This window comes from Schistocerca americana, chromosome 3, assembly GCF_021461395.2.
Source record: "Schistocerca americana isolate TAMUIC-IGC-003095 chromosome 3, iqSchAmer2.1, whole genome shotgun sequence".
In the NCBI taxonomy this organism is placed as follows: Eukaryota; Metazoa; Arthropoda; class Insecta; order Orthoptera; family Acrididae; genus Schistocerca; species Schistocerca americana.
In genome coordinates this window covers 370,699,633-370,719,974 of record NC_060121.1, presented here as the reverse complement: position 1 = coordinate 370,719,974, position 20,342 = coordinate 370,699,633, and the positions used below count along the sequence as shown (strand labels likewise).

The 20,342-nt window shown below is 38.7% G+C and overlaps 1 protein-coding gene across 1 annotated transcript in view; it reads right to left on the bottom strand.

Annotated features, from left to right (window-relative positions):
• Positions 1-20,342, bottom strand: part of LOC124605524 (fatty acid synthase-like) — a 135,820-nt gene that overhangs the window by 66,244 nt on the left and 49,234 nt on the right. Inside the window, exons 6-8 of the mRNA XM_047137268.1 lie at positions 15,142-15,321; positions 14,790-14,988; positions 8,387-8,570 (exon numbers count right to left, since the gene is read on the bottom strand). Coding sequence (XP_046993224.1) covers positions 8,387-8,570; positions 14,790-14,988; positions 15,142-15,321 — 563 coding nt within the window. The remainder of the gene's footprint in view (positions 1-8,386; positions 8,571-14,789; positions 14,989-15,141; positions 15,322-20,342) is intronic.

The following is a 20,342-nucleotide window of genomic DNA, read 5'->3' as shown; positions in this document are numbered from 1 at the left end:
GAATACTGAGGTATTTGTTTGTTGTAGTGATTGGATTTGACACTGAACATTTTATCTGAACATACAAAACTAGTCTACTTCAACAAAGAAAGATAACAGGAAAGTATACAGGTTAAAATTATCAATTGATGAAGGAGCTGAACAAAATTAACGTTCTAATACAATGAATCCATTCAAACTAATCTTCCCTTCCTTAATTTTGTATAGGTTAAAACTGGTGTTAGTGGATGACAATGAATACAATTTTAATAAGTATCTACATGTCCCACAGTTTTTACCCTTCACTTGAGTTTCCTCCATGCACTATTCCCAATGCTCTTTCTCCTAGATTTGAATACCAATATTCCATGAAAATTGAACCACCCAGAAAGAATGGTTTGAATGAATCCAAACAACAGAGAGTGTTCAGAAAAGTGTACCAGCAAAAGAGATGAAACCTGCATCAAATGGCTTACATGTATGCCAATCAGCATCACCTCTTGTGTGGCCAGAAACATCAGTGTTGTGCCAAAGTCATTCACTGAGTAGCAGTACTGATGATGTAATAATAGTAATGAACCAAAATGCTGCTATAATTGATGCTGTTTTATTGCTGTAGATTATAAGTAGCAATAGGCCTATTTTAGCATAATGACCATGTTTAGGCTACTGTATATCCATATTGCATTGTGACACTGTCACTGTCTTATAATCTTATTGCTGCAGAAGGAACTTCAGTTACAGATTAATTTTATTTGTTAGTCATTTAATGTAATTTTCACTTATGATTGTTGTAGATGGGAGATGTCAGCTTAAGTCTTCTGTTGGTGCTATATACTGTTGTAGTTTTGACAGCTAAGATTGACAGCTAATCTAGCATCACATTTTTACGATGTATAACCCAATCAGAATTTAGAGTTTCATTCTGTTAACATTTGGTTTCAGCCAGGTTACTGTCCCTAGTATTATGTGGGCCTTATCACCATTTATAAGTAAGACTAGTTCTGGGTCCTTCCCATAAATGCACCTCCTGTTAAATAATACTATATTAACGTTATCTTTCTCCACTCTGCCAAAACGAATGCTGATCTCTTTAATTAATGGGAATACTAATATTCCCTATATGACATCAGAATGTATCTTCACAGGGCCCAAAAAACCCACATGTGCATGCCACACATACACCGCTACCCTAGTACTACTTCTTGCATGTAGTACATGCTTGAAGCCTATCAACTGAGGCCAACAGAACTTCCAGCTGTTTACAGGGAGTGGCCAATTCCTCGTGCATCCATAAACAACAGGTGCACTCCCCAGCCATCTTTAATCAATATTTGTGAATGCCAAAAGGAATATAACATTAATCCAAGCAGTCACTGGATGCAATCTAAGTACTGCTGCTATGCTATTTCTGGTTTTTAACAACATTCCAAAGTCAGCTCACAGAACAAAAATTCGCTAAAATTGAAGCAAAAACTAAGAATAAGGTGGTACACACTAGTCAACATAGTTAAAGATTCAAATACTATTCACTTCTTTGCAGAAGAATGGGGAACAAAAATATAGCTAAATCATGTGTATAAACAGAAACTGCTGCTGCTCTTGGCACATATGTTCAACTCTGTGGCAACAGCTGCACTGACAATGCAAGTACTGTACACAATGTTTGCAAGATTTGTAGAGCTGGGGCACAGAATGGTTTTTGACCAACTATCATACACAAAAATTTAAGCAGTGAGGAATATGCAAAAAATTTTCAGTGAATGAATGACTGGTTCTTTTTTGATCTACAAATTCACCAGATATATTGCTAGCTGAACATGTCTGCAATATGTTTGGCCAAAAATTTGTTTGGCATGATCCTCTTGCAGTCTCTGTGTGTCATCAACTCTCACAGGTGAATTGTGCAGAGGGAGATTCCTCAGGAACATATCTAAGTCCTCTTTGATTCTTTGTTACAATACTTGAAGATTCAGATTTCAACATGTCGAGACTTCACATAATACAGACTTCTCAATACCTGCTGTGATATATAGTTTGATCATATTAATTATATTTGCACAGTAATGTATTTAATCTGTAGTATAAAGGTCATTTCAATCAATCCTTCTTGGTGTTGCAGTTTTGAGAAACATTAGTGTGCATGCAAGGAAACTGATGTCTGGCCATTAAGTGCATAAGTAAACTAAAGCTGTCATCAATCCAAAAGTTGGTTTGCATGCAGTTATTATTAAACATGTTCCCATTGGATATGGTATGACTTTGCTTTCCTGCAAATTTTTAACTGGCTTTTCCAACCAGTTATTTGGAAACTTACAGTTAAAAGTGACTCTGAACCACAGTGTAGCTCATCATAATTTGTCTTATTAACAAATTAGTGTTGGAAAAAAGTTGTGAGACTGACTGAGGATCAAACTCTGAACTTTTGACTTGTAGCCTGGATCTTACCAACTGCACCATGAAACTGTAATTCAGTGGTCACTCAAATGATGGAAATATATTGGTGGCATGGTTATTCTTGTGATGCAAAAGATTAAGTATGAGGGTAGCCAAGCAGCTACATTTCAAATGTTTACAGTGTGTTCTTGTACGTACTATGGCCTATTATGCAACTGAATTGTTAGTTTAACTGAACTTGTAACATTTCAAGTTTAAATAAATTATCATTGTAGAATCATCAGCATCATCTTCTAGAACAGTTTCCAGACCCAGGTTGGATCTGTTTGGAACATAAGCCTCAACATCTAGTCTTGTTTTACTACCATCTTTCTGTATTCACCCTGGTCCAGTCCTCACCTCTTTTCTCTACACTGTCTGTCCCTTGGCCTTCCTTTTGATTGTTTCCTCTGCATCTCTATTTCATGTATCTTCTTAGGAATATTCTCATTTTCCATTCTTTTTAAATGCCCCTACCATCTTAGTCCTGATGTTTCTATTCTGCTCTGCAAGGGTTTCTCTTCACTATTTCCCTTACCCTTTCAGTCCACATCCTACTTTTCATTGTTACTCCTAGCCTACTTCTGATGAACTTTATTTCACATCACTGTAGTCTGCTGACATTTCTTTCTTGATTACCCATGATTCTGATGCGTAGGGCAGTATTGGGTTGCAGTAACTTCTATATATTACTTCCTTGACTTTTTGTGGGATATTTTTGTTCCAAAATAGTCTCCTAACACTTCATAGGAATGCTTCTGCTGTCTGCCAAGTTCACAAATCTCTTTCTCACTTCTTCCATTTTCCTATGCGTACTATGAGTACTTCGCAAGTACTCAACACATTCCACCTTCTTCAATTGGTCAGCTTCAAAACTTATTCTGCTAGTTGGTTTATCTTTCTTTCTAGTTGTAACCAGAATCTCACATATGTTGACACTAAAAGTCAAATCATACTGTCTCACATTTTTCTTCTCAAGCATCCAGCAGTTCCCGAATCTCCTCCTCTCTGTTTCCCCAATCATCAAGCTATCAGAAAACACTGTTGCTTTTGTCTTGTCTTTTCCAGTTTTCTCTGCCTCCTTAGTCAATATCTCATCCAGGACCACAGTGAAGAGGAGAGGTGGCAATGCACTGCCCTGTTTCATATCACTTGTCTGTTGGAACAGATCTGCCTTTTCGTTTCCCATTTTTACACAACTCAAACTTTCACAGCACATCTCCTCCACTCTGCTTGTTGTCTCCTTTTCCAAACCCTTGTTTTCTACTGCTTCCCAGACCTTTCTTCTACAGACGCTTTCAAATGCCTCTTCTATAGCAAGAAAGGCTATCACAACATCTTGCCCAAATTTATAGTGATGCACCTGGAACTGTCTCACTGCAAATATGAGGTCAACAGTTGACCACCCAGATATGAAACCATGCTGTTCCTCTCCGAATTTTGTCCTTATCCTTGTTCAGATTCTACTCTCCAGGATCTTTTCATATATCTTGGCGCACTGTGATATCAGTGTGACTCCCTAATAGTTTCTACAATCCTTCCTACTCCCTGTCTTGAATACAGGAACAATAAATGCCCTCTTTCAATCTTTTAAATCATCTTCTCATTCCATACCACCCTCCTCTTACAAGATACAGCCACTGTTTCCCAACATCCCCTGCTGCCCTCACCATTTTGACACTTACTTTGCCTTTACCTAGTGCCATTCCTCCTTCTCCCAAAGTCTATTACCTTCCTCTCCAAGTCCTTTCAGATTTAGAAAGTGCTAAAAGTACTCCATCAACACTATCTTCAGTGTCTCTTTGTTGTTCACCTCTTTCTCATTTCTATCTAACATTGTTGCATCCTCTCTCAGACCTCTCCACTTAGTTTTGACCATTCCATATGGTACTTTCTTATTTCCTCTGCTATCTTCCTCATAAACTTTGTCCATTCTTCCATCCACTTTCTTCCCTCCTCACTCATTGTCTTATTTGCCACTTTCTTGTTTTTCTTATACTCCTCTCTTGCTAGCTAAAAAACATTCAACAGCCTAGATCACATAAAATATTTCTTTATTTAAGACAACTGGTTTCAACAGATTTTGCTTCATCTTCAATTCTTAAAAATCTTTTTGTTGTGAAATGTGTTCATTTTAAGTTGAATCTCATCCCAAGTCGTCAAGTGAGTGCCTGTTACACTTTATGACCCTCTTCAACTGTCAGGTTCAATATAAAATGAACACATTTTGCAACAAAAATATTTTTATGATCTGAAGATTACAGCAAAGTACACTATGTGATCAAAAGTTGAAGGACACCTGGCTGAAAATGACTTACTAGTTCATGGCGCCCTCCAGCTGGGATTCAGTATGGTGTTGGCCCACTCTTAGCCTTGATGACAGCTTCCAGTCTCACAGGAATATGTTCAATCTGGTGCTGGAAGGTTTCTATGGGGGATAGTAGCCCATTCTTCACGGAGTACTGCACTGAGGAGAGGTATTGTCGGTCGATGAGGCCTAGCACGAAGTTGGCATTCCAAAACATCCCAAACGTGTTCTATAGGATTCAGGTCAGGAATCTGGACACACCAGTCCATTACAGGGATGTTATTGTCATGTAACCACTCTGCCACAGGGTGTGTATTATGATCAGGTGCTCGATCATGTTGAAAGATGCAATCATCATCCCCGAATTGCTCTTCAACAGTGGGAAGCAAGAAGGTGCTTAAAACATCAGTGTAGGCCTGTGCTGTGATAGTTCCATGCAAAACAACAAGGGGTACAAGCCCCCTCCATGAAAAACATGACTACACCATAACACTACCACCTCCAAATTTTACTGTTGGCACTACACACTCTGGCAGATGATGTTCACTGCGCATTCGCCATACCCACACCCTGCCATCGGATTGCCACATTGTGTACTGTCATTTATCATTCCACATAATGTTTTCCCACTGTTGAATTGTCCAATATTTATGCTCCTTACATCAGGCGAGGTATTGTTTGGCATTTACCGGCATGATGTGTGGCTTATGAGCAGCCGCTCAACCATGAAATCCAAGTTTTCTCACCTCCCACCTAACTGTCATAGTACTTGCAGTAGATCCTGATGCAGTTTGGAATTCCAGTGTGGTAATCTGGATATCTGTCTGCCTGTTACACATTATGACCCTCTTCAACTGTCAGTGGTCTTTGTCAGTCAACAGACGAGGTCGGCCTGTACGCTTTTGTGCAGTACCTGTCCCTTCACGTTTCCACTTTACTATCACATCGGAGACAGTGGAACTAGGGATGTTTTAGGAGTGTGGAAATCTCTCATACAGACATATGACACAAGTTACACCCAGTCACCTGACCACGTTTGATGTGTGTGAGTTCCGCAGAGTGCCCCATTCTGATCTCTCACGATGTCTAATGACTACTGAGGTTGCTGATATGGAGTACCTGGTAGTAGGTGGCAGCACAATGCACCTAATATAAAAAAGTGTGTTTTTGGTGGTGTCCAGATACTTTTGATCACATAGTGTATGTCGAAACCAGTTGTCTTAAATGAAGAAATATTTTCTGTGATCTACACTGTTGAATATCTTTCAGTTAGTAAAACAGATCACACCTCTCAAAATGAGAAAATTCAGTCTTCCTCTTGCTAATTTGATCCTTTCTTGGAAGAACAGTCTGAAGGCCTTGTTCTTCCTTCTCACTATCTCCTGGACTCTTTCACCCCCATCACAGTGTCTCCTTCGACTGTTTACTGCTACTCGGCCTTCCGAATACAGCTACTGCAGCTTCTGCCCCCATTCCTCTACTCCTGTTTTTGTTTCATCCCTAGGTAATATTTCCATTATAATCACCTGGTATTCTTCCTTGACATACTTTTCCTGTAGTTTTTAGATTAGAATAGATTAAATTTACTTTCATTCCAATTGATCCATAGTGAGGAGGTCCTCCAGGATGTAGAACATGTCAGAAATTTTTTTTTTCATTAACACTGTATGAAAGGATCATTTTATAACACTCATTTACTAAGATCACAGTAATGCACCTACCTCTGCTTGAGGCTCATCAGTTTCTAACTGAAGCAACAGGTCAAAATTATTTTTGACATTCACCACAAAACTGTCAGACTTAGTTCTAGGCCCGTTCCTCCTGTTGCCTGTTGCCACTTCCCACCTCTCTTTGCCCTTCTACCTCCTTAACCTGTCAAGATCTCCCCTGGCCTTGTCTTCCTCAGCCCGAAGGGCAGCAATTTTCCCCTCCTGTTCTAGTATCTTCCTGTCTCTACTACATATCCAACAAAACCACTGATGAGTCTCATTTACTGCCCCTACTTCCATGCCACTACAGTCACCCACATGGAAAAAACTACAGCACCTGTCACACCATAGCCCCATCCTAACAGTTCTATGGCAAGTCAAGCACTTTTCACTCATGATAAACATAATAGTTTATTAAGAATAAGTGAGTTGAATTACAGATAAACACGAAAATATGATTCCACAAATTTGATCTATATGCAACTGTATGTAAACAAAAACAACAAACAGTGCAAAGTTTCTGAAACAACAATTTAAACTTATGCTACTTTCCAGAAATGTGAGTTAAATAATGAAGAGGTATGCTACAGTTAAATTGATGGAGAGAGCAAAAAACAATTAAATGAAATTGTGTAGATTTGCTGTGACAAAATGTAAACGGAAAAAATGACTATAACCCAACTGTACAATCTTTTCACGTTTTATGCTATATTACGTAAAGAAAAATGAAACTCTAATTCTCCTTTCCTGGTTCTCTGTCTTCTTTCATTCCTTCATGATTCTTATACTCATCCCTGGTAGATGGCGGTTGCCATCTACTGCCCAAAGAGGTAGTACTGTTACATCTGTTACAGCCCTATTTGTTTCATAATTATAGAGAATGTAATCCATCAAAGATTTCAGCAATAGATTCCAGCTGTACCATGTTACTTTGTGGCTCTCTTTCTTGCAAAATCAGGAGTTGTATTTCACTACACCATTTATATTGCAGAATTCCAGCACTCTCTTTCCTTCTTCCTTTCTATTTCCCTATCCTTCTTCCTTTCTACTTCCCAATCCTTCTGCTCCCAGGACATTTTCATACCCTGATCTTTCACTCCCTACATGTGAATTCAAGTATCATTTGTCCATTCAACTGCTTTCATAGTTCTGCTTCAAAGCTTTCCTCCTCTTGGTAATTATAAAAGTTTTACTCAAATTGTAACTGAACTGTAGAATACAGTATGTAATTGTTGCTGTATAATCAAAATGTCAAGGCCTATATGTAATGATACAACATGTATGAATTAAAATATATCATATGTCTAAATAAATAAATAAATAAATTGCTTCAAACATCTATTAACTGCACTTAAGAATTTTATCTGTTGGTGCTGTGGAGAAATATCTACAGAGGAAAAATTCACACTGCAAGTGAAGTGAGATTGTAGTAAGAAGGATGATCAAAAAGGTATATTTCTTATCAGGAATATTTCAAGCACTTTTTCATGTGACAACTGCTTCGCTAATTTTAAAGACTTTCTAAATCTAACAAGTGACTATGAAATAAAATTACATTCTTCACCCTGAAACAGGGCTATATATTCATCAGCAAAGAATTAATGAAACTTTCTTTTTAATTAACTCTCATAAAAGCAACCACACGGATATGCCAGTGATTCAGTGTGACAAAAGACAAGTTTAAGATACAAGGGGCATGTTAAAAAAAAGAATGGCAGTTGGCTGGGTACGAGACATTCACACTAAATGACAATATGAGGCAAGAGACCTAGAGGATGACTGACAGATAGGTGGATCATTGGAATAAAGGATAGTGTGAAGAAGAAAGAGGCTGCAGATGATGATGATGATGATGATGATGATGATGATGATGAGTGTGAGAAAATGACAGTTTAAGCAAACACTTTCAGTAAAAAACTGTGACAAAATTTAAGTAAGTAATTACAGGATTCACCTAAAAGCCTCTTCTGCTCGATTTCTTGAAAACACTTTCCTGGGCAAAGGCTGTACAACACCTTTTCTTAATCCTTCCTCCATTAACTCTTTCAGCTGATACAGTTCATCATCATGATGAGATCCAAAAAGTACATCCAGACGGACTCCATGAAATGAAATATTTTTCAGAAACACACCAAGACCTACAAAAAAGTCACTAACTTAAAAAATTAGCAAACAACTTAGAGTTTATTGTAAAAGAATATGCAATAAAACCACTTTTATATTGTTAACAGAATTCTCTGTGTCACTGAGATTAGCTGTTAGCACCTTTGACTTCTAATGTTTGATTTTTTTATATTATCATCATAATAAATAAATACACATAGTGCTGGATAATTGAATGTGATAAAAGTTAGAATGTGAAATGTTTGAAGTTTCATTGTGGTAGGGAAATCGTAATAAAGTGATAGGATTATTTTAAAAGTACTGACAGTGAATTTAAATGAAAAAGGGTTTGAATACTTATGTTCATATGATTGTAAGGTAGTAGTCAATTAATTAGTGAATGTTGTAACAGGTATTTGTATTATTGCACACACAAAAGATGGTCACACATCAGGTTAATATAAACAGTGAAAAGTGATATGATTGTATCCATTTACACTGGAGAGAAATTGAAGTAGAGGTATGTGTCACACGAAGAGAGACCACTTTTGCAAAATCAGTGAATGCAAGGCAAATGTCTGTGATATTGTCAGTCAGACTGGTCTCTGTAAGACATGCCACACATCAGATCTTCGACAATTTCATCACTGTCATATGATTGATGGCAGATGCAAGAACTGAGCTCTTCAAGAACCACTAGGCCAAGGATCTACCATTTCCCTATGAGTGTCTCAATTTGAGTAAAACTTCTACTGTCAGGGTCGGTTGCTGCAGTCAACACAGTATGGTTGAAAGGGGTTCTCATTCAATAGTTCAGTACGTAGCTGCATGCTGATAGGACAGCAGATCATTTACCAATTAAATGCTGCATTAGAAACTTATTGTTGTGTTATCAACATTTTTTGCCAATTCTGTGGAAATATGACAGTCCAGCATTGCAGAAGCCGCAGGCAGCTGGTAAGTCAGTTACAGTAATGGGACTCTTTATACACTGTGAGGCACACAAGGGCCAATACTGTGAATCTGCCAGCACAGCAATAAGACAGGGGTCTTACAGAAGCAGTTTCCCCAATGGTGGACAGAAATGTCTGAAATGCGACTGGAAGCAGTGCAGCGGCACAACAGACGAGCCGCTATCTCATATAAACAGCTGTGACTTTTCAGCAGAGGTATTCACAGCCCAGCAGGTTGACTATGATGAGGGGGACCCACCAGGCATCTCCACACTAAGGGTTGGCAAGCAGCCCACGTGCCCAGCCAGCTGCCAGTTGCTCTACTACAGCAAAGCTCACCTTCTGGAACTTTGTCCTCGTACACTGGTGGGCCACTCGAGGCTGCAGCTTGGGTATGTGATGATGTGATGTCATGCAGAGAGGGAGAGACAGGTCTGGTGAGGCAGTATGCTGACAGAATTGAGGCATAAGCCAATCTTTGCAAAATGATTTTACAGAAATATATATATATCCGCAATGTTACTTTGTGCCAGGAAGGGCTCTCAATAAAGGGATGTGTACAGGCATCTCGGAGTGAACCAAAGCGATGTTGTTTGACATGGAGGAGATACAGAGAGACAGGAACTGTCGATGAATGCCTCACTCAGGCTGCCCAAGGGCTACTACTGCTGCCTACAAACTATGGCTCGGAGGAATCCTGACAGCAAGCGCAGTACAGACGGGCCCAACAACATGCCGAATGGACCACTCAGGATTGGCATCACATTGTTTTCACTGATGAGTGTTGCATATTCCTTCAACCAGACAATCAACAGAGACGTGTTTGGAGGCAACCCGGTCAGGCTGAATGCCTTGTGCAATGAGTGCATCAAGGTGGAGGTTCCCTGTTATTTTGGGGTGGCATTATGTGGGGCCGACGTATGCTGCTGGTGGTCATAGAAGGCACTGTAATGGCTGTACAGTATGTGAATGCTGTCCTCTGACCGACAGTGCAATCATATTGGCAGCATATTGGTGAGGCATTCATCTTTATGGATGACAATTCACACCCCATTGTGTACATCTTGTGAATGACTTCTTCCAGGATAATGACATCGCTCAACTAGAGTGTCCAGTATGTTCTCCAGACATGAACCCTATCTAACATGCCTGGGATAGACTGAAAAGGGCTGTTTACGGACAATGTGACCCACCAACCACTCTGAGGGATCTACGCTGAATCACTGTTGAGCAGTGGGATAATCTGGAGCAACAGTGCCTTGCTGAACTTGTGGATAGTGTGCCACAATGAATACATGCATGCATCAATGCAAGAGGACATGCTACTGGGTATCAGAGGTACCGGTGTGTACAGCAATCTGGAACACCACCTCTGAAGGTCTCGCTGTATGGAGGTAAACATACAATGTGTGGTTTTCATGAGCAGTAAAAAGGGCAGAAATGATGTTTATGTTGATCTCTATTCCAATTTTCTTTTCAGGTTCCAGAACTTTCGGAACCGAGGTGATGCATTTTTTATTTATTTTTATTTTTATGTGAGTATTTTTTTGAAACCAGTACTGCAGTTTTTTAAGTCATTGACAGCTAGTGAAAAGAGTATTTGTAAGTATGAAAAACATAAAATTTCTTCTCTTATGTTACCACAAACCAACAAAATGAGGTTTTCCACAACCTATTGATCTCGCTGGTCATGAGTTGCTTGTTTAATAAGACAATCTGTTTCAGGATAATGTTGCAATAGCTACTGAAAGGTGATTTTGTGCAAATTGTACTGTGTTTTCACAAAATGGCAATGTTAAACTTGTCAACAAGATAAATGTAACTTTTACTCATAACTCGTGATGCTTCTACAAATGAGGAAAGGCTAGTTTGAAGAAGTATCACCAGTTATGAGTAAAAGCTACATTTCTATTGTTGACAGCAGTGGCTATTGTGACAGAATCCTGAAACAGAATATCTCATTAAACAAGCAATCAGTGACAAAAGAGGTCAACAGCTTATGAAAAACCTCATTGTGTTGGTTTACAATATAAAATAAGAGAAGAAATTTCATGTTTTTCATACTAACAAATTCTCATTTCACTAGCTGTGGATCACTCAAAAAATTACAGAATTTTTTTGAAAAAATAAAATAAAAACTATAGCATCTGCAATATCACCATAGACAAGAAACTTCTGTATTTTAATGCTATGAATATTACATTCTCATGCACATGCAATCAGAAGTGAATGTGCTATATAAACCCCTTTTATTGAGACAGTAGGCAGATCTTGATCCCCTCTCAAGTTTAAAGAAAAATTCAAAATAATAGCTACATTTCATACACAGCAATATATGGTCTAATATGCACCAAATACAAATTCATAATGAACCCTATTTTTCATTTCAACATTTTTTTAATTTCTTGCAGTATGTGACTTATATGTGAAATATCACAATAACTATGACCATTAATGAAATGATGGGCACTTCACCATGAAGTTGACATATAAAGATCCACATAACGTAAAAATTAATTTTTTTACTAATAGATTCTGTAAAATTGTTTGACAGCTGCAGGGTACACGCCTCGATTATGTCAGCGCAGTGCCTTTCCAGCTGATGGCACTCACACAGTGTAGTATTCCTAACTGGGATGCATGCCAGTAACAGGCAAGACATCATCAAAATTTTGGGCAGATACTTCTCGACCTGCCGGCTGGTTGCTGCATGCCCCTACCTCACTGCATGGCATAAGATGCATGGACATTACACAGAAGCATCTGAGTGTCGCTTCATGATTTGTAATAAAGTGACTGGCTTGTTGGGACTGTTATAGTGAGCTACTACCGGTCTGCATCCTCGCCATAACCTCCAGCTGTTGCCTGTTCTTGCATGGATGCAGCCTGCCATTCCCTTGTTGACTTCATAATGAACAGCCACACTAACTGTAACCAATCCATCACTAAAGGGTATAGAGGCTATTATTTCACACAAGTATGTTTGCTCACTACACGACACTCGCCACAGAATATGCACAGATGAAGGAACACTGCCATTGGAAGATTGACACATGACAACTGGATAATCTTGACTGATTTATCACATTGATAAACATGTAACATTATGTATGATAAATACCTGTTGTCAGAAAGGTACTTCATGTGGGAAATTTACAAGTAAAATGTATCTGTTATTGTCACTCACAGGGGAAACAATAGATGGATCTGTTAGTAGTTTATATAAACTTGCTTCTTTGCCAAAAGCAGCCCACTGTATATCTGTCTCTTAAGCAAAACTGTACAACAGACTATTACCCCCAAATTCAATCAGGATAATGAAGAACAACCCACACACAATAGTGCACTTGTTTGCAGCTCCACTGCCTGCTTCTTCAAGATCATTTGCTCTCTCTTTTCTACTGAGTGTATCTAGAATACTGGTAAAGAGAGAATATGTCCTTTGGATCCCATGCATACAGTATCTCTGTTTCTTACTGTCCTTATGATTAATGGAAAATCTCATATAAGATGTGAAACAAATACTAACAAAGAGGATGGTTGTCAGAGCAACCATGCCTCCATCCTTGCTACCCTCCCTGTTTACCTTTCCCTGTTGCTTCATAACCTGGGTTGTGAGTAACTGAATCCACTTTCCCTTCTTCCCTTTTTTCCCCTCTCTCCTCCCTGATGAAGGAACAAAGTTCCGAAAGCTAGGAATGTAAATTTTCAGTTCTGTTTTATGTGTATCTATCGGCTGTACTGAGCTGAGGTAAGTACTGGCCAGCCCCTCTATCTCTTTCTTACTGTCCTTACATTGACAAGCCACCACTGTCAGAGTGGAGGGAATCCAATGCTCTAAGATCAGCCTAATTCAATACCAATTGCAAAATATACTCTCGAAAGAAATTAGTAGTATTGAAATTGGGAGAACATGTGATTGAACAGAGGAATTAAAATATGTGGCAGGGAGTAATAATCTAATTATGGATTTAGGAACCACACATCTGGGAAAGGAAACAATTATTAGAGAATATATATATAGACTGGGGGAGGGGAATGACACATGCAAAAGATTTCTGAAATCTTCATTCAGTTTCACAATACGAAAATGAGGACAGGCAACAATTAATTTAAAGAGGAGTAGTCAGTAGCACACAGACACAATTAAGAATGAGGTAACCTCAGAGGTGTGTGAGACTTAGCTCTTCTTTCAGTTTTAGCACAAACTTATTTCAGTACATAAAAATGAGGACAGGCAACAACTGATTTAAAGAGGAGTAGCTGTTAGCACACAGACAATTAAGAATGAGGTCATCTCACTGGTGTGTGACACTTAGCTCTTCCTTCAGTTTTATTTCAAACTTAATGGCATTCCCGTTAAAAATACAGACACCCAAATTCTCATCTTCAATCCTGCAGCAACACTAACTGTAGGCATGTGGACAGCAAAATAGATTGGGTCCGGGGAGGAGTTAGGTACCATGATTCGGGGGGGGGGGGGGGGGGGGGGGGTTAATGGATTGTCAAAGACAATACCATAATTTAGAACAATAAATATGGAGTTGTACCATCCATACCAAAAAAAGTAAAATTAATAATGAAAACAAACTTTGAAATGATAATGACACTTTCCTTAGCAACAGTCCATTCTACTACTTTCATATGTGTAATTTTTATGGTAGTGTTGGTAGTATTTTGGTTTACAGGCACCCACATTTCAGAAAATTATAATATATGAAAGGTGATGAACCAGAAGAATCATTAGTTCAAAGCTTTCCACTGTGAAACTTGAAATCCGATGTTCTGCAAAGAATAATGTAACTTGGTACCTCATCACATATTCTTACTTAGGAGATGTGCATGTACAAGTAAGGGATTGAAACAGGAAATTGTCACAATTAGAAGCTATGATAAGTCACCTGTTTTTATGAGGACTGCAACAAGTATCTGCTCTCCCAAATTATAATATTATGACATTTAACTATGAAAACAGAAATTACTTAAAAACCTGAACAAACTGATGAAGTTATAACTTAGAACTTGACACATGTTAAGAACATGGAAAGTGTTTAAAAAAGTAAGATTACTATTTTATCTCCTTCTGGCATTGAAATTACTAACACCAAGCAGTTATTATCCACAGTGAAGAAGCATTATTTCATACGTAAATCTGCCTCCTACAAAATCATTGGTTTATGAATAATTCTGTTGCTTTAATCATGAGATTGATAGAGTTCTGATCAACAGTTGCATCTTGCAGAACAGGTAAGTGTGAGCTCTTACTGTGCATTTGTTTTAATGAACAGAAACAAATTTTACCTAGTTGTTTGTCTGTATACAGATCATATTGGCCAATTTCAATGAAACGTCCATATTCAGCAACACATCGAACTGAGGCTTGTAGTTTATCTCCAGAAAGAGAATTGAGAACAAGATCCACCCCTCTTCCTTGAGTTTCCCTCAGAATATGTTGTTCAAAGCTTGTATCTCTTGAATTTGCAAAGTTGCATTCCTTAAGCTGGGATAAAAAAGAGAAAACAAAGTCAACAGAAGCACAAGCATCTCTTGAGAGTTACTTTTATATACTGCCAAAAAATAATGCATTTATCAGTAGAATAATTTTATCACTCCAAGTCTTATTTTTCATGCATAAGCTGACTATAGCTCTTACCTGTGGGAATATTGAACAAAGTGTTTGTTTTTTATGATGGTTACTAACTGTAGTATACACAGTACAATTCATGTGCAGTGCAATTGAGATAGCTGCCTGCCCCACACCACCACTACCTGCATGAATCAGAACAGTCTCTCCACGTTTCAGCCTTCCTCTTATGATGAGAGCATAATATGCCTGAAATAACAAAAGAAATGCTGGGCAAGTGTCCAAAAGCCATTCATACATTTATAAACCAAGAGAAAATTACAAAGGAAGGTGCATGTTGTACAGACAGTTTCATGAAAGTTATTGTGCTTTTATTTTTCTTGCTTTGCACATTGACCTTGCTGACTACCAGGATAATAAAGTTTGTCTCATATTTGAATGGCTTTTATGGAAGTTTCAGCTTAAGAAGTACTGCACATATAAATAAATCTCTTCATGATCATATTAGTAGTTGTTTCTTCAGCTACTGATTTCTTGTACTTTGAATTACGCATTTATTTTTAATGAGTCAAGAAACACATTTAAAATAAACAGACTTAGGAGAAAATCTATAAATGTAAATCCGGTAACTGAAAAATGAGTCCATACACATCATACGTTAAGTAGGAGTTCATAAATTAAGAGATAATTGCCAAGATGTACACAGTATATCTGTACCGTTGTCACAGGCTACTTTGAAAATTGTAGTACTAGAAAATATAACCCAAGCTGGTAGATTAAATACTTCTCAACTGTGGACTACATGGTGAATTACTACATGTTCTTGAACCACCACTTTATTTACTTGATTGCTAGGTTGTTCTTAATGATCATTCTTATGAACTCCTCATTATATTAATTCATTCAGTCAGTCATCACGTTTCATATAGTATATCCTAAAAGAGAGCTTTGAAATGGATCATGGTACCATGTACATAATTACTGTAATATCACAACCTAGTTTTAGTAGAACTTGGAATAATTTGTAAGAGTCACAGTGTAACATTGCCTTAAGTTACCACTGGGAAGTAAACATAGTGTGGCATCATATAGGTCATAGCAACATGTACACAAAGCGTTTGAGAGATGGGCTAGCCACATTCAGCAGAAAACTGCACTATGCCATGATAATGGCCAGAGTGGGCAGAATGGTATGACCACACCATGGTAAAACTCTTGTTATGAGCTACATGACTGAGTGTGGGGTTTCAATGTAACAAGTGCACACCCAAGCCATATAAATAGCAATGAATTTCTAGGTAGATTAATTGGTAATCCAGCAGCACCACCATCACACCAGGGCCATATCAGATGATGAGATGACTGGGCAGTGCCAGCTCAAGCCATGGGTTCAAGACCAGGTTACACCAGGTGCCACCTGCAATGCGTCTGCTTGCGGGACTTGGTCCCAAAATACCACTAATTGACCATCTGTGCCTACTGTGTCTGATTCCTGCCAGGGAACAGCAGGCTGTGTCCCACACGTGGCACAACACATAGTGCTGCTGACATCTAGACTGTGTCAAACTGTGGGGTCATTGGCAGCCACTCCACCTAACATCAGCATGCTCTGATGCTCTTCCTACTTGCCAGGGTGGAAGCTGCCGCATGTGAGCCTTCACCAACATGGGTCGCTGCCAACCAGCCTTTATCAACACCATTCACCCTACAGAGTGCTGCAGGCACTTTTGATTATATATTGTCAGCTGTCTGAAACTGAACTGATAATTAGTTAGCATTAACAGCTATAATCTCTTTGTAATCATTCACATTATTTAAAAAAAAAAAGAAATGACTACTGCCCTCCCCCCTTCCCCCATCACTTATCATTTCCTACACCTCTGGCAATAATTTTAAAATGTGAAAAATACCAAGTTACACCTTGGTTTGGAGTCAGTGTTAAACTGTAGGTCCCACAATAACTGGTAGAGTAAATTGGTTCAGAGGTTGGAGGAAGACAAGTATATACCACCTCCAACAAGACTAAATCAATTAAGTATTGCCGTATGCATACCAACATTTATGCCAATGATACATTCACTTAATAATGTTTATACTTGAAAAGACCAACAGTTACCACCACGCCATATTAATAGCTGCTCATTACTAAGAAAAATTAAATGTGCTGTCCAGCTATCAGGCATCTCCATTACTGATTATACAAGATGTTCATTTTAACTGAAGACATTGAAATATCTTGAAAACCACACATCAGTTCAAAAAGAGTTATAATCTTTTATTATTATTTCTTTCTTTTCTCAGACGTCATGTCTGGTCAAAAATGGAAAGTGACGCGGACCTTGATCAAGTGTGACTTCCTTTTAACTGTACGGTATATGTTATACTGCATTTAGGAACTTTCGGGTAATTGAACATGTATCAATAATTATGGATTTCTGTAGTTGTATATATAAGTTTGGATGTAGCTGTATTGCATTGATGTACTGGTGGATATTGTGTGGTATGACTCCTGTAGTTGATAGTATAATTGGAATAATGTCAACTTTATCCTGAGGCCACATGTCCTTGACTTCCTCAGACAGTTGGATGTATTTTTCAATTTTTTCTCCTGTTTTCTTTTGTATATTTGTTGTATTGGGTATGGATACTTCGATTAGTTGTATTAATTTCTTCTTTTTATTGGTGAGTATGATGTCAGGTTTGTTATGTGGTGTTGTTTTATCTGTTATAATGGTTCTGCTCCAGTATAATTTGTATTCATCATTCTCCAGTACATTTTGTGGTGCATACTTGTATGTGGGAATGTGTTGTTTTATAAGTTTATGTTGTAAGGCAAGCTGTTGATGTATTATTTTTGCTACATTGTCACGTCTTCTGGGGTATTCTGTATTTGCTAGTATTGTACATCCGCTTGTGATGTGATCTATTGTTTCTATTTGTTGTTTGCAAAGTCTGCATGCATGGGTGGTGGGGGTCAACTTTGAAGTCTTCAATGGGAACCCCCATTTTTAATGCAGATTATGATTCTCCTAAAAAATCTACATATGTTTTGTCTGAAGCATTTTCTTTGTTTTGCCACAGATGGCGCTGTAATTGGAGGAATAGAAATGGGTACATAATCATAATTTATGACATGCTACTCAATGAGCCTTGAATATTGAATGGCATTTGAGACCCCACCTCCATGCTGCAAGGGTAGGACAAGCCAGTATTTCATAACGTCTAATTGGAAACTCCATTCGCAACACTGTATTCCTCCAACATATCAAAAAGGGGACTACTCAATGCACAACTGTGGCCATGGCTAGAGGTAAACACTACTCTACTTTTCCATTTAGAGTAAGTGTTCAAAAGTAGTACTGCAAAATTCAATACACTAAGTGATCTGCTTTTCAAATGAGCATACATAAGACAGAAGCATACCTGTGGGAATGTCAGCACAAGCATTTCTGATGCAGTTGACCATGTCTTCACAGCCTATTGGCACTTGTTGGTACATCGTAGCTTTTAAATATCCTCACAGAAAGAAATCTAGCAACATCAAATCTGGCTACCTAGCAGGCCAATCAACAGGACGTCCGATCTACCGACCAGTGTAAACAATGGGGATTGTCTAGTCTCAAGTAATGCATACCATGCCAGTTAATGCTACCATGGTTTGTAAATGAACTCATTGGAAAATAGTACCTCGGCAGAGAATGTGGGACTCGGCTGCATTTGTTGCTGTGCCCACTCACAAAACACTACCCGATTATGGAAATCGGTGCCAAGAAATTCTCGATGCAGTGACACATCACTATTGTGACAATACTGCCTATGGACATACCGGATTTGTGGTGTAATTGCGAGTTGCTTATCCATGGGTTGTGGTGCACTGCTGTTTGTACAGCTGTTTCATTTACTTCTCCTGTAACATGTTTCCTTCATTTCCTTTTGCCAGTCTGTATGTTGCCATCAAACATACAGGTGTTCACCACCTTGTAAAAGAAAGAATGAGAGTGAGCTTTCTCTGGAAAATTCTCAACATGTGAGACAACTGCATCCTCAACATTCCTCCTACATTTTCCGCAGATCACAATCATTTCAATTTTTGCTTCTGCAGTTGCAACATTCATCATCCACTTGCACGTCTGTTCTCCAAATGATAAGAAGTTGTGTAGCCAATAAACAATGTGCAAGTATTGTAAAGTTTAGAACTGCTATCAGTTGTACATCTGAATGATACGTGAGCTCCATTCACAGTGTGCTGCCTGTTACGATACCCTGTGCTTTGCTACATGGCCACAGTGGTGTGCTGAGTAGTCCCCTGTTAGAAATATTGGAAGACTACTACATTTGCAGCATGGAGGTGGGGTCCCACGTGCCATTGGGTATTCGGGGCCATTGAGTAGCATGTCGTAAATTATGATTGTGTACCCATTTCTATTCCTCCGATTGCAACACAGAATGAAGAAAATGCTTCAGACAAAACGTATGTAGATTTTGCCATAGAATCATGATCTACAATAAAGGAAGGGGGTTCCCATTGAAGATTTCAAAATTGTCCCCCCGCCACCCATGCACTGGTTGGGGTGGGGAGTCAAGTGTGTTATCATTGGATGTCCCTGTCCAAGACAAACAAATTGGAATTATAACTTTTTTTGATCTGATGTGAAGTTTTCGTGATATTTCAAAGTCTTTAGTTAAAATGAAGGCCCTGTATACAAACATACAATTTGTAAAAATGAGTGCCAACGGAAAACTTTTTGTGTAATTTTAGATTTTCCTGTGTAGAAAAGCCTTGAATATTTCTCAATTATTTAGCCAGGTTGTGTTGTCCAGAAGGCATGATATTTTGACATGCTGACTTCTTGTCATTTTCAGGCAATCCTGATGAATGATCGACTTCTGCTGGGTGCTGCCTTTATATTTTCTGCCCCCACCCCCTCCAACTGGCCAGCTCTGGGTGTGGATGTGGTGCTGTGATTGGGGAAGCAAGACCTCGGTAGCCGATCCAGGGTCCTCTGTAGCAACACAGCTGGTGTGAGACGTGGATTTCTGCTGGCATGTCACCAGTGAATCCTCATCTCCTTCAGTTGTTATGATTGGAGTGGATTCCAGTGTAGATTGTAACTGTGCTCTGGTCATGTTCAACTCTGGATACTAAGCCTTGCTTCATAAAAAGCCATTGTCCTTATTTGTTAGTCCTTCATGTAGACAGCTGTCTACAGCCTCTTTTAGAATACAATCCCAGAATGTGTTGGACTGTTGCAACAACTTGGTGCATCGTA